Source organism: Pan paniscus, chromosome 8, assembly GCF_029289425.2.
Source record: "Pan paniscus chromosome 8, NHGRI_mPanPan1-v2.0_pri, whole genome shotgun sequence".
Lineage (NCBI taxonomy): Eukaryota > Metazoa > Chordata > Mammalia > Primates > Hominidae > Pan > Pan paniscus.
Window position 1 is genome coordinate 100,935,814 of NC_073257.2, and position 16,166 is coordinate 100,951,979.

Sequence of the window (16,166 nt, forward strand, 5' to 3'; positions counted from 1 at the left end):
AAGTTTTGGCAAAGAATCCATTTTTACTGTTGGGACTTTGTTTTTGAATTGGAAAGGGTGGTGTGTCCAGGTACAGGGAGGGATGATGTAAGTGGTCCCTGTACCTGGACATACCCCCCTGCTGGGGGACTCTTTAGTCTTAAACATTTCATTTCCTGTTCAGTTATTTTTTTTTTTCTGTGAGATGCATGTCATTCTTTCTGCTCTTGTTTTTTAGACACATAATGAATTTACTATTACCCATGTAATTGTGCCAAAGCAGTCTGCGGGACCAGACTATTGTGACATGGAGAATGTAGAGGAATTATTCAATGTTCAGGATCAACATGATCTCCTCACTCTAGGATGGATCCATGTACGTTTGACCTTTTGGGTTTCAGTTTATTTTTGTGTGGCATGCTATTTTCCTCCTTGAAGAAAAGTTTAGCTTCATTTAAATAGCTTCTTCTTTTTAATTTTTTCAAATGTAATAAAGGTTGTCATTTAAGTACTGGTTCTCAAGCAAAGAGAAAAGAATAACAGATATTAAAAAAATAAAGGTCATCATATTATAGCATATTTTTCAGTGTTAGACTGTGCCTAAACCTGTCAAATCTGGATTTGGAGAACGTGTATCTTATGCTTTTTTGTATCGTCTAAAGTTAAAAGACATAGAAAGAAAGTGAGTAACATTTGGAAATCAGTGATTTGTTTCAGATGATTTTACATAGCCTAGTGAAGGCTTAGCCAAATTGTTAACTGATTTGGCTAGACAACTGTTAGTGTGGGTCTAAGTTAGATTATTTTAAGAAAATATCTGAAAGTGTTTCTTTTAAACATGTGTTTGTATATATCAGCTACACTCCCTGACACCCCTCAGACAGGCAAACGATGTATGGGATCACTGTACAAACAGCCACATAGTAAGGCAAGAGGATAGGGCCCAAAACATTGAATTCCAACATCCACCAGGCCATCATAGGAACAAATCAAGTAGACATGAGGTTAAATCTTGGCTCTGGTAAGAATTCACTATAGGAGCATTGGCAAGTTATTAAGCAATCCGAGCATCAGTTTTATCATCCATAAAGTGGAGATCATAATAATTGACTTCACAGGATGTTTCATATTAAATGAGATACTATTGGTGAATTTCATAGCACATTTTTTGAGGGACTCAGAAATTGTAACTGTTATAATTGGTGATAATAATCTATCCTTTCTAGCCATAGTGCAATCCAGCTGAGGGAAGTTTTTTCCATTCGGTCTTACATAAGCTGGATCTAGGATAATGTCTTGGTGTGTTTTTGCTGCTATAACAAAATGCCTAATACAGGATAATTTAAAAAGAACAGAAATTTATTTTGTCTGGTCTTGGAGACTGGAAAGTCCAAGATCAAGGCACCAGCATTGATGTCTAGTGAGGGCTGCTCTCAGCTTCCATGAGCAGCCTTCACTCAACACCCATGGCACCTTGTTGCTGTGTCCTCACAGGGTGGAAGGCAGAAGGGCAAGAGAGCACTCCCTTCAACCTTGAGCCCTTTCACAAGGGTCTTAATACCATTCACTAGAGTGGAGCCCTCATGATTCATCACCTCCCAAAGACCACACTTCTTAATACTGTTGCATTGAGGATTAAGTTTCATCATGAATATTGGTGGAGACCCCACCATTCAAACCATAGCATGTTAGGATAAGCCATCCCACTGAGATGGGATACTGGCCAAGAAAATTTCCAGGACACATTCTGGGGACCTCCAAGTGCCCTTGAGGAATGATACATGATCATTTTGTATTTTACTTGCTTTATAGAGAAGCACTGGGGAGGAGCAGCATGCACGCACACACATACACACACACACACACACACACACACACACTTCCTAAGCATTTGGTATTATGCAATTCTGGAGGGTACAGGAGACTTTAGTCCCAACTCTTCCTGTAAATTACTATGTGCTATCAGTTAGGACTTCTAGCCTCATTTCCAGATTTCCTCATTGACTGAGTGAGGCTAATGAATACCTTCTCTCCTCACTGGATTTCTGTGAACAGGAAACAAGATACCAGGTGTGAAAGCTCTTTGAAAAGTATAAACTGCCTCTCAAATGCAAGAAATTATTTATAATGAAGAGTTTGTAAAACTCTTCATATGTCTATTTGCATTACTTAACAGTAAGTAATATGCATTACAGTTTGCCTGGAAATTGCTATATTATTTACCTTAACATGATTTCTGTAAAAAGAATGCCTTATTTAGCTTAACATGATTTCTCTAACAAGAATGCATTTTAAAGCAAAACAAATTCTAGCAAGAATGACAGTCCATTAAATTATGCATTTACATTGACAAGTCAATGTTAGTTTATCTAACAAAACATTTTCCAAATTAGAAACAAAAATTTTCCCCTTATGACCTACTGTGGACATAATGCATGCAATTATGAAGGTAAGTTGTTTAATAAGTTTAGCATAATTCTTGAATCTTAGGACTTTTTGTTAAACTCATTTCACCGTATCAAATTATTGTGGTTGGATGAAAATACAAAAATGTTACATTTCTAAACCTAAGTGATTGTAATGACTTTTTATGATGGTTTTTATTAAGTATAATAATAGCAACAAATTCCAGAGCTGGCTTTTTTCAAATACAAATTAGTCATAGGAATAAAAGGTCTGATACATAGTCAGACAGACATGTATTTGACTTCAGACGTTTTGGTTTAACTAGTTTTATGAGCATCAGCAAGCTACTCACTTTCCTGCTTACCTCAGTTTCCTCATCTGCAAAATGGGGATAATAATAGTACTTATCTTGTTGCTGTGAGAATTCAATGATATGACTCATGGAAAGTGATTAGTTCACATTATACAGTTGCAATAAATGGCATCTGCTGCCATTGTTATCATCATCATCATCATTTTCATTTCTGTAGAGTGAGGGAATGGGAACCTCATTCTCCCATGGGAAAACTGTCCTAATTGGAATAGACATAATTCCTTTTGGTAGAAATGAAGGACTCAGGTCATGTGGTGTGCATTCTGTGTGGAAATAACTTGACAAGCAGAGTGATTTGTCTGTTTAATAACCTGCTTGCTGCCTCCACAGCACTATAGTTTCTTTGAACAATTTTTAATTTCTCACGAAGACATAGAAGGCTCTGTTTTACAAAGAGAAGGTATTCCTTGTAAGATAACAGGCTGTCAGATACTCCCACTCATACCCCCTACTGAAGATTTGCATTTTAAAAGTTAGGATAATTTCCATTCCTTTGTTGATCTCAGTTTTTATATACCAAGTGTTATTTTTTCCTTGCAGAACATGTACCTTTCTGTAAATCATCATCTGATTTTACCTTCATTCTATTAAAGCAGAAAAAAAACGTTGTCTTGCTTTTTTTTTTTTTCAAGACAGGGTCTTGCTCTGTTGTCCAGGCTGGAGTGCAGTAGAGTGATCACAGCTCACTGCAGCCTCAACCTCCCTGGCTCAAGCACTCCTCTCACCTCAGCCCCCTCAAGTAGTTGAGACTACAGGCACATGCCACCATGCCTAGCTAATTAAAAAAACTTTTTTTTTGTTTGTTTTGGAGAGATGGAGTCTACCTATATTGTCCAGGCTGGTCTTGAACTCTTGGGCTCAACTGATCCTCTCACCTTGGCCACCCAAAGTGTTGGGATTACAGGCATGAGCCGGTATGCCTGGCCTAAAAATAGTTTTAAAATCTTACATTTCTTTAATAGAATATAGTTTTGTGTAAAGGCATTTAGCTACTACTATGGCTCTGTGCCTTTTAGTTAATAAAGACATTAACATAACAATAGCAATAACAACAGCTAATGACTTTTATTTCTATGTGCTAAGCACTGTTCCAGGAATTTTAATGGACTGTCCTATTTGATCTTCATAACAAACCCATGCAGAAAATATTATCCCAATTTTACAGATGATGAAATGGGCAAGAGAAGGTTAAGAAATCTTCAGTGTCATATAGCTAGTGAGTAATGGAGTCAGGACCTAGACAGTGGTGCCAAGAATCTTTGTTTCATGATTAAAATAGTCACATTCTTTTTTCCAAGAGTAATTAGGGTTTAATATGAATTTCTAAAATAACTAGGCTTGCATTTATTTTTTATATTCAAATATGAACCTCCGATTGGCCATGCATAAACACGTTTGTATATAGCCAGAAACTTGACAGATTTCTTGTAATTTATAATCCCCCTTTTTTTCTCCCCATGTATTTAGTTACTATGCAAGATTAGTCCCAAATACCTTCAACAACTTGGAGTCTCCCATTCTCCCATTTATAGGAAATGGCAGTCCACAAACGGATACACAGCAACATGTGTTCTGTTTAGTGAAAACTTTCTTTTAATGTTCATAATGTTGTATATATGTATCTTGTGCCCAGGGTTTCCAATCACAGCTCTGCTCCTTACCAGCCGTGTGACCACAGGCAAGTTATGTAACCTCCCTTAGTTTTGGGATCCTTGTATGTAAAATTGAGATAATAAAATAAGTATCTCATAAATGAGTTGTGATAATTATATGAGAATCTATTTAAAGCCCCTAGCAAATTAATTTCCAGCTCCTTCTTTCCCAAAAAGAAGAAAGTACACTAACACTTCTAGGAGCCTCTTCTCAAAGTCATAGTTATTCCAAAATAGCAAATAATTGGCATAAAGGGAAGGATTATGTCAGCAAAACCTTTTTAAAAATCCTTATTCGATTAATGGTGGTAAAAAATAAAAAAAACAAAGTTTTCTATTAAAATAGCCTATGGCCTTGGCTAAGACAGCTATCCTAGTAAGATTATCTTATTTTCTATTTATAGACGCATCCCACTCAAACTGCATTTTTATCCAGCGTTGATCTTCACACTCACTGTTCCTATCAACTCATGTTGCCAGAGGCCATTGCCATTGTTTGCTCACCAAAGCATAAAGAGTAAGTGTAACTCTTCAGGGGAGACCAAAGAAGGCTTTGTCCAGGGCTGCTGGGTTCCTGTGTGTCCAGACACCAGGTTGTGGTACTTGGATTGGCAAGCACAAAACGCCCTCAGGAAAAAGAGATGGGTAGTAGTCAGCTGCCATAGACCTATAGCTCTGCAGTTTAAGGTCCTTTCAGTGGCAGAATTACTGATTTTCTTTCTTCAGTTAGCGTGACTTTGAAGTGAATAACATTTAAGAAAGATGCTATCCCAGTTACCCTTTTTAGGACTTATTTCTACTGTATTATGTTCTACCATAAGAAATGTTCTTGCCTTAGCTGAGAAAAAAACCTTTCTAGCTTTGGGGAACAATGATTATTGTAGAGTAGTTATGAGCATGGGAATCAAAAAAACATATTGAAATCCTGGCTCCACCCCTCAAGTGGTGTGTTAGGCAGGATACTTGACCACTGTGGGTCTCTGCCTCTTCATCCCTGATACCTGCCCATCGGGGATGGATGTAAAGATGAAATTAGATAATAGTTTATGTACAGTGCTCAGCATAGTGCCTGGTACCACAGCAGGCACTCAATACATATTTGCTATTGCTATAATCTGTATTAACATAATTAGAAGATTCGAAATATCTGCCACTTGTAATTTCCTCTCATGAGACTCTCTGGTGGGGCTTTGGCCTTTCCTCTGGGGTCACACACGATAGCTTATTTGCCTTGTCCCCTTAATGGTCCGCAGGCTCTTAGCAGCAGCATTGCCTCTTCCTGGGTTTCTCTCCGTAGTCATTGGTTTAAAAAAAAAATCACTACGGAATTCCTAGTTTGTGATTTCTCAATCCCATCTGAGGAATATGTATGTGTGTGCTGTTCAAATAAAGCATCTGGAATGCCCAAATGATCCTTAATTTTTCTACCTTGTTTTTACTCTGAAATTTAGCACTGGCATCTTCAGGCTCACCAATGCTGGCATGCTTGAGGTTTCTGCTTGTAAAAAAAAGGGCTTTCATCCACACACCAAGGAGCCCAGGCTGTTCAGTGTGAGTACATCATATTAGTTATTTTTCCAGGTATTTCTTGTTCACTGCCCCCCCAATCTGTTTTTAAATAAATAGTAGCAGTCTAATATAAGATAAAATACTGTACTGCTTAGTTTGGAGTTTTATCTCAGAAGATTAATCTATCTGAATACTTAATTTCTGATTTATTCTCAAAATAATTGTATTTACAAGGAAACATCAATATTTCTGTAGCAGAATTAATGGTGCACAAAGTTACCTTTCCACTTATGTATATGTATGATATTTAAAAGTTTTCTTCAGAGTCCAAATAAGTAAACAATTATCATAGAAAATGACATTTAAAATGTTGCATGAATTCTTTCTGCTTGATATGGCCAAATTAGTTTTTTCATAGCAATTGGATGGAAACTACGATCATACTTCTTGATTACCTTTGCATAGTCCAAAAGAAACATTTGACTACGCCTTTTTTTTTTCTAATTTTCTTGGAGGTTCTGTGGCTATAACATCAGAGAACATTATATTGACGTTAGAATTTACTTAAAATGAAAATTATTTGGCAACCCCTGTAAATATTTTTGTTGTTGTTGAAAATGAATAAATGTGATTGTATTTGTTCTGATTGGAAATATTTTAAAAATCAGGAACAAATTAAAATTAGGAAATCTATACTTCCTCCTAAAGAAAATCATATGGTAAACATTATGGTGAAATCAAACGTATGGTAAAACTAATTTTTTCTTTCCTAGATATGCAAACATGTGTTGGTAAAAGACATAAAAATAATTGTGTTGGATCTGAGGTGATATGTTCTGAATGTAAGCACCGTCAACATCAGACACCTACTCATGGACATGTGGTTGCCGGATTTTCTTAAGATGTTTCCAGAAATGACTGATATTTTATATTTATACATTTTAGATGACAAAGCTTGATATTTATTGCTGTCGCACATTTTGAAGTTTTCTTTTTGGGTTGCTCTGTGTCAAGAGAGGTTACATGGTGTTAAATCGGTACCTGATAATGTACCCAAATACTATGGCCAGATAATAAATTGTGCTGCAAACAACATGTCTGGTATTTATAGAGGTCTCTGCATACATTTTTAGAGCTTTAGATGATTTGCTGTATTTTTTATTCATGTAAAATGTAATTCCAAATAAGAAATTCTGAGTGTATATAGTCCCCAAAGCAGACCATCTGTTTCTGAAACCTTCCCCTGAGGTAGGTGAACAGCTTCCATGTGTAGATGAAATATGGCTGCCATTGATAAAGCTTGTTCTGTGTTTTCAGTGTCATGAAATCCCAGGCTCAGAGAGATATCTCTGCAGTGAATCATTGTGTAAGATACAAGAACAACAGGCTTCTATTCAGGGATCAGGTGTCAGAGGGCCTGGGATAGCAGACAATTCATTAATTTGATTTAGAAGACTAAAAGTAGAGAAGCTTGAGAGGGGATTTTTTTTAAAAAAGACTCAGATAAAAGTACAAAGCCTGTTACTGTGAAAATGATCAGGGGTGATAGGAAGAAGAAATGAGACATAAGAAATAACTGATAATTCTTAGTCAAAAAGAATGAATCAGAAAATAATTTGGAAAGTTTTGTCATTAAAGGTATCTCTATATAAGTTAGTCCCCAGAGAGTGAGAACCAAGTAAGTTTGAAACTGAATAGGGTGACATAAATATAATGTTTACTAAGGCTTGAAATGGCATTTGTGGCTATTACCTAGATAGTACAAGCATTTATCTGGATAAATAGACAGATTAAATAGAAGGAATGAGAAACTTGGATACTCTGTTAGCAAGTTGAATTGGTAGGAAAAACCTGAGGATGGAAATAGTGTGGAGAAATCTTAGCTGCAGATACACAGAGGGCAGAATGGAAGTGATATTGTTGAGTTATTTGAGAATAGGTCCTTCGGGACACTGAAGACTAGTTCTGCAGGTGAAATCTTTATCTTGGAAGACATTGCTCCCGGCACATTGGGAAATCCTGGGCTGACAGCCCTTTCCTTGATAGAGAAACTTGTGATCACTTCTTAGTCTCCCTTCTCATCCTTCAGGGCCTTACCTTACTCTAGTCTAGCTTTCTTCTTTTTTCTTTTCAACGTTTAAATTTCCTTCTCCAGCCATCTCTCCCTGGATCTCCACGACTTTTCAACAGGGCCAAACTAATCCTATGAAACCTTCTGTCTTCCCAATGTCTTCTGTGCCAGCCACAGCTGTCCCTGCCTTTGCTTTCCTCATGACATTGTATCTGAGTTGCCTAAACAACTCATGTTTCCATGTACTAGCTTCCACTGCTTAGTTCAATGATTTCCATATTTCAGAGTGGTATTTCCTGTACTCTGTGCTTGGATGGGTTAACATATGATATGGTTTGGCTGTGTCCCCACCCAAATCTCATCTTAAATCATAGTAGGAGGGACCTGGTGGGAGGTAATTGAATCATTGGGGTGGTTACCTCCATGCTGTTCTCATGATAGTGAGTTCTCAGGATATCTGATGGTTTCATAAGGGGCTTTTTCCCTTTTGCTCAGCACTTCTTCCTGCCATTAGGTGAAGAAGGACGTGTTTTGCTTCCCTTTCCACAATGATTTTAAGTTTCTTGAGGCCTCCCCAGCAATGCAGAACTGTGAGTCAATTAAACCTCTTTCCTTTAGAAATTACTCAGCCTTGGTCAGTTCTTTATAGTAGCATGAGAATGGACTAATGCATCATCCCTCCCTGCTTGTCTAGTCCTCAATTCTGGTATCATGTCACCTGAATTCTGTTCCTGTTCTCATTTATACAGAACCACCTACCATGGGCAGGTCAGTGGCTTGTTTCTGTTTCATGGAATCTTCTAGCTATGGAGAGCTTAGGTATCAGACTTCAGAAGTAGAGCTTGGCTTGCCTTGTGCATGGAGACTTTAGTCTATGGCCACCACTAGTTAAGAGCAGATTAACTCTGCAAGGCTGGCTCCATAGACACCTCACTTTTTCCTGAGTGGTGCTGTCCTCAGTGTCCTAACACTTAAACACACCATGATATTCTGATATGCTTGATCAAAGGAAAATGTTATATACTTTATTCAAGTAAAAATAATTGTTGGGACAATGGATAGTTGAGAAATGAGTGAGATCCTTTGTATAGAATTAAAAATTATAGTAATACACTAAGAGGATGTAAAATGAGAGTTGTCCGATGAAAAAGCTATGGACATTGAATGGTGCCTAAAGATAGAAAGGACTCAGTTGAGGGCCAAGAACATTTGGCATCTTAGATTTCCAGAAAGACTAGAAAGAGAAGCTATGAGTATGCAAAACCATTATGTCCCTTCTGAATAGCAAACTAGAAGAGAACTCATTTTCACTAAGAAAGTATATTGTATTTCCTAAATAAAGGAGACATTCTTGGCACTTTTTTTGTAGGTTTTTTTTTTTTTTTTTTTTTTTTTTTTTGCCAAGTACAAACCAAATTAACCAGGATCTCACAGAGTGGGACTGTTGGAGGCGGCAAACCAGAGCCTGACTTTGGCTGGCAGAATGAGGCCCTGGGGCTGTGTCTGAAAGAACCAACAGAAATGTGACCACATCACTAAGTAATGGACTGGTCGTGAGGCAGAGACCCTGTTAACCAACCTGGAGACGCCACTACACACACATGTGCATGAGCACCAGTGTTCATTGGATAAACTATCTATGGAAGGTCTCTTTCACAACAGGCAGACAGCACCTTCTCTTATTTTGAGACAAGGTCTCACACTGTTGCCCAGGCTGGAGTGTAATGGCATAATCATGGGTCACCGCAGCCTTGATCTCGTAGGCTCAAGCGATCCTCCCATCTCAGCCTCCCGAGTAGCTGGGACTACAGGCACTCACCACCACACCTGGCTATTTTTTTTCTATTTTGTAGAAATGAGGTCTTGCTGTGTTGCTAGGGCAGGAGATCCTTCTTTTGAATATGAATCAGTTCCAAAGCTCCATTTGCCACATCCTAAGGCAAAGATGGTTCTTCATTTCTTTTCAGGTTTGTGTTTCTGTAGAAAAAAATGAAACAATTAAGAACTTCCTTTGATTTTCAGTGCTAGTCGGTTTGCACACAGTGCCTGACACCTCATATGTATTTGTTATAGACTGAATTGTGTCCCCCAAATTCATGTGTTGAGGTCCTTAACCCCCCAGTACCTCAGAATAGAACTGAGTTTGGAGATAGGGCCTTTACATAAATAATTAAGTTAAAATGAGGCTAGTAGAGTGGGCACTAATCCAGTATGAGTTGTGTCCTTATAATTGGAGATTAGGACAGACATACACAGAAGGAAGACCATGGGAAAACAGAAAGACTGCCATCTGCAAGCCAAAGAGAGAGAGATCTCAGAAGAAACCAACCTTGCCAAAACCTAGATCTCAGACTTCCAGCCTCCGGAACTGTGAGAAAATAATTTTCTGTTGTTTAAGCCATCCGGTCTGTGGTATTCTGTTTGGCAGCCCTCACAAACTAATGTAGTATCCGGTAAATATTTGCTGAAGTTGTTTGTTTCCTTTTCTCTTACAGACTGAATTGGAAATGGCTTTCTTTGTTGTCATGCAGGGCAGAAATCATTCTTTCCATAGGCCTTGTCAGTTGTAGAAGAGCAAAGCAGAATGTTTGTGGATTATTCTCAGCTACTCAAATTGTTCCTAGTTTCTTTTTAGTAGGATTTTGCTTGTGGAAATTTGACATTTTATTTGGGGCCACACTGGTTCACTTCTGTTTTCTCCCAATTCATTTCACATTGCAACCACATCAACTGTGTTGGAGACTGTGTTATTACAATGATTTGACCTTAGGTTGAGGTTTCTGTTGCAAAACCAGCTGAGGAGGTCCTAAATGTGGAAAGCAGATGTTTCTCTTCTGGCATGTCTTGCAGAATTATCTGGCAAGAGAATATCTTCTGTGAAAAGAATGCTTGAGAAATGTCATGCATTTGGCAATGATTAAGAAAGAAAGGTAAACCTTCAACTCTTTGTTCTTAAAAGAATTTGGCTTGTTATTTACTGGGAAGACAACTAAGATGCAAAGAGCTTTTCTGCTCTTTGCAACAAATTTCTTAAAATTTGTTTTCTTTTCTACTCTTTTGTTCTTCATAAGGCCAGAATATATTTTCTCGGGGAGAGCTGATGAAAACACGACTTAGTGGCTCTTAGAGATTTAGCATACTGATGTCCAAGAAGATGTTGTTGTTTTTTAAACTATCAAAAGGCAGGCCTTCATTTGGACTGCTACAACAAAAATACCATAAACTGGGTGACGTAAACAACACTGTATTTCTGTCACCCAGTTCTGGTGGCTGGAATTTGATATCTGGGTGCCAGCATAGTCCAGTTCTTGATGAGGACTCCCTTCCTTATTTGCAGATGGCTACTTTCTTGCCCTACCCTCAAATGGGGGAGAGAGAAATCATCTCTTATAAGGACACAAATACTATCACAAGGGCCTGACCCTACCTTCATGACCTAATTATCTCCCAACGCCCAACGACCCCACCTCCAAATACCATCGCAACGAGGATGAGGTTTCAGCATATTAATGGCGGGGGCACCCATATTCGATCCGTAACTATGCGAGTGCCAACTAGCTAGTTTCTTGTCTTTTTTCAGTGCCATATGGAGGCTCTGCTGTACATCTTCTGAGATCCCATAGTTACTATATTAAAAAGTACCATTCTGATGAGAATGTGAATAGCTTTTATTATATTACCTTTGATCTGGTGTGAAGATGCCTTCAAATAGATTTAAGAAATTACTCATTAAAAGGATATTTTTCAAAAGGAATTGCCAGTTGATTAAATAATACTAGGTATTAAATTTTACCTCATGGAAGAACAAACTTGTTTGACAAAAAAAATTTCTTAATTAAAGCCATATATTTTCATATTAGTAATGTTGCTATATAATTATAATATTTTTAATTTTGTAATGTTTTTATAATTAAAGGACTTAGTAAAATCCATATTCCTGTATATGTTTGAATAACCAGACAGAGAAATGGAAAAGGGAAAGAAAATCCAGGGAAGGGAATATTATTTAGAAAGGAAGCCTGTGATACTCTTAAGGTCTGTCACTACAGCTTGCTGGACTTCAGGATGGGGATAGGAGATGCAGAAGACAAGAGAGGAAAAAACAGAGAAGGACTCTGGGGGAGGGAAGGTAGATTAAGAGCATTGCAGACTGGATTTATTTAATTTGTTTGTTTGAAGTAAATGCCTTGACATTATCTCGACGACAAGACATTCTAAAACCAAATGGAGATAATTAGATTTTTTTTTCTCAATCAAGGAGCATTACCCGTGCGTCTCTATCAGGTAAACAAGAGATGGCAGTGAAAAATTACAGTTGTTTACATGAATTATTCATTGTCTCACTGGGTCCCAGATGTACCAATGGAATGCATGGTGAATTCATATTCTTGAGCCTGAAGAGGAGGTTTAAAAATTCTCCTTTGCAATTTTTCCAAGAGAAAAAGGCATTTACAGATTGATTTAAAAAGAAAAAAAGCTCAATTATGTTTCCTCCTAATATAAAGGCTGACAGACAAGGAAAGCAAAGCAAGCAACTAGAAGACATTTGCTGTGCTCTTGACTTTGGGAAAGACCATGGGCAAATTATATCACTTTTAGGAAATTTAATTTCCTTACCTACAGAAATAAGGCATGTGAATCAACTGATTCTTTCCAAGGCAGTATGTTTTTTATTTTTAAAAAATAACTTATGGAAGCTCAATTCACATAACTTAAAATTAACCATTTTAATATGAACAATTCAGTGGCATTTAGCACATTCAGTGTTGTGCAACCACCATCCCTATCTAGTTCCAAAAGATTTCTGTCACTCCAGAGTAAAATCCCTTGTCCACTGTACTAGTCTGTTTTCACCCTGCTGATAAAGACATACCTGAGACTGGGTAATTTATAAAGAAAAAGAGTTTTAATGGACTCACAGTTCCACTTGGCTGGGGAGGTCTCACAATCATGATGGAAGACGAAAGGCGTGTTTTACAGGGCAGCAGAAAAGAGAGAATGAGAGCCAAGTGAAAGGGGTTTCCCCTTATAAAGCATCAGGTCTCGTGAGACTTACTACCACGAGAACAATATGGGGGAACCACACCCATGATTCAGTTATCTCCCATTGGGTCCCTCCCACAACATGTGGGAATTATGGTAGCTACAATTCAAGATGAGATTTGGGTGGGGACACAGCCAAACCATATCACCCACTAAGCAGTTGCTCCCCTTCCCTCCCTCTCCCCCCCAGCTCCTAGCAACTGTCAATCTGCATTCTATATGGATCTATTTTGGATATTTCATACAAGTAGAATTGTACAATATGTGAGCTGTTGCGTCTGGCTTCTTTCACTTAACGTATCATTTTGAAGGTTTATCCATGTTGTAGTATGTATCAGTCCTTTATTCATCTTTATGGAATAAAATTCCATTTATGTATATACCACATTTTGTTTATTCATCCGTTGATGGACATTGATGGACATCCATTGATGGATATTGATGACATTTTGTTTATTCATCCATTAATGGGCACAATAACCAAAAAGACATTTCCTTTTGGTTATTGTGAGTAGTAGTGCTATAAACATGCATGTACATGCATTTGTTTGAGTACCTGTTTCAATTCTTTTGGATCTACACCTAGAAGTGGAATTGCAGGGTTATCGGTAACTCTAGGCTTAGGTTTTTGAGAGACCTCCAAACTGTTTTTCCCAACAGCTGTACCATGTTATATTCCCAACAGCAACATATAAAGTATCTGATTTCTCTACATCCTATTACAGCCATCCTAGTAAATGTAAAGTAGCATCTCATTCTCCTTTTGACAGAGCAATATGTGATCAGCTTAATTCCTCTAAAGTCAAATTTCAGTAGTAAAATAAAGTTGATGATGAAGATGTCTGAGGCCTCCAGAATTCACTCACTCCAGTCACTCTCTTAGTGTTGTGGGACACCTGTCCTGACTCTTTATCAAGGTCACTAGCACCATGTTTAGAGGGAGAATTTATTTTTATCAAAGATAGTCAGGTCAGCTGTTTCAGCTGGGTAGGATTAGAAATACAAAGAGAGAGCAACCAACAAAAGGCACTAGTCATGGCACTTTAGAATACTACTCTCGCTTCCCATCAAAGTCAGTGGTTTAAGCATTCATAAGGAAGAATACTATGTTGAGGCATCTCTCTGAAATCACGGACTTTTTTAAGTCTTAAGAGCAAGAGCTCATGTTAAATTTGAAAAATAGAATTTACTTGTTTAATATATTTTTGCCTGAGTAGGCGATGTCATTTTTTTTTTAAAGGAAGGCCTGAAGTTACATGATTTTAGGTCATTTTGTAGGGAATTTCAGGTTATGGCATATGCAGAGAGGTCTTAAAGGAAGAAAAATAATTGATTCAATGAAAGGACAGAGGACTAAGGCTCAAAACTAAATGTACAGGGAAAGAAACAGAAGGCAAGAACTAAGAAGAGTATAAAAAGAACACCTTTTGATGTGGTGTGTCTGCAATACCACATACTTTTCTCCAAGGATAAGGAAATCTGCTTAAGGACCCCTGAGTTTTAGGCCTCTGGAAAACTGTCATTAACCTCACGATACGGAAGCCTGTTCCATCATCAGTTTTCCTTGAGGATAGCATTGTTTCAAACCCAGACAGATAGTAATCATTTTTATTCCCTTTAGCCAAGAAGGGGCTAGAAATTGCTCTAAGGAGGACATTCTGGGAGAGCTACAGCCTCCATGAGTAAATTAGACTGAGAGGTGGCGATGTTTGCATGTTCATTTCCCAGATGTGAGATGAATAATTTAACCTGAAAGGTGAAATGCTCAGGAAAAGCAATAATTTAACCTAAAAGGTGAAATGCTCAGGAAAAGCAGATGGTCCAGAGATGCCATACTTCTCATTCAACATTGCTTCCATTGCTTGAAATTGGTGTCTGATTTTTTCATAGAAAAAATGTTATGAATATTACTTTGGAAAATTGTAGTGAAGTCATGGTCACACTTGTGTGTGTGGTCCAGTTCTTTGGGGTTCTCTTTTTCCCAGGTATGCAGCACTCTTACATCTCTGGGCCTCTGCTTGGAACACATCCCATGCAGGTCCTACTTTCCCTTCCCAAACCTTAACCCCTTCTAGCCCCCAGCCCTTTTTTTTGTCTACTCAATTCTTACCCTTTAAGCTTCTGCTTAAGCACTATCTTCTCAGGGAGGCAGCCTCTCCTGAGCCCCTGGCTCAAGTTAGAGCCCATGGCTATAAAAGCCAGTACCCCATATAATTCTTCTTTTGAACCCCTTACAATGTACCCAACTGCTTATTTAGTGCCCATCTTCCTCACTTGGCTGCAGGTTCCATCCAGGCAGAACCTTGCCTAGTTCTATTTCCTTGACACTGCTCTCTGTCCTAGCTCATAGTGCTCTTCAGACATTACTTAAGTTGACTCTGCTCTCCCAGGAATAAACATTACTTCATACTCTGATAAGGAAGAACCCTGTCTCAGGCTGCCCCATTTTCTCTCCCTCTCTTTTTTTTTTTGGCTGTCTCTTTCTGAATAAACTGAGCTGCGCTGCAGCAATGGCTTCTGGTTGCCTGCAAGTGTGTGTTGGTCCAGACAGCCTCCTCCCTAACTACAGTCAGACGTTCTTCTCCAGGCTGTTCTGTCAGAAATTCTTCTAAAGAGAATTTCCTAGCTGCACAAATGATACCACATTAACAACAGAGGATGATGATTATTATTATTATTATTATTATTATTATTATTATTTTGAGGCGGAGTTCCACTCCTTTTTGCCCAGACTGGAGTACAATGACGCGATCTTGGCTCACTGCAACCCCTGTCCCCGGGTTTCAAGCAATTCTCCTGCCTCAGATGCCTGAGTAGCTGGGATTACAGGTGCGTGCCACCATGCTTGGCTAATTATGTATTTTTAGTAGAGATGGGGTTTCACCATGTTGGCCAGGCTGGTCTTGAACTCCTGACCTCAGGTGATCTGCCTGCCTCGGCCTCCCAAGACAACAGAGGATTATTTTTAAGTAAATAATGCCTCTTCCCACACATCTGCTCACAGTAATATCTGCATGATGTGAATTAATGTCATTAGAAACCCATGCTGTCCTCCAGAGTTGCAAAAGCCTGTCATAGGAAAATTTTGTAGTCATAGAAGGATGTTCCCCTCCTTTGAGAGTCTGGTTTGCTA

General features: G+C 38.3%; 1 protein-coding gene across 4 annotated transcripts in view; it reads left to right on the forward strand.

Moving 5' to 3' along the window:
• Window positions 1-7,012, forward strand: part of STAMBPL1 (STAM binding protein like 1) — a 43,300-nt gene extending 36,288 nt beyond the window's left edge. For all 4 annotated transcript variants that reach the window (XM_003810515.5, XM_055093112.2, XM_055093113.1 and 1 more), the window contains 4 exons: window positions 218-355; window positions 4,815-4,927; window positions 5,862-5,961; window positions 6,693-7,012. In XM_003810515.5, the coding sequence (XP_003810563.1) occupies window positions 218-355; window positions 4,815-4,927; window positions 5,862-5,961; window positions 6,693-6,749 (408 nt within the window). In that variant the 3' untranslated portion in view covers window positions 6,750-7,012. The remainder of the gene's footprint in view (window positions 1-217; window positions 356-4,814; window positions 4,928-5,861; window positions 5,962-6,692) is intronic.
• The last annotated feature ends 9,154 nt before the right edge of the window (window positions 7,013-16,166 follow it).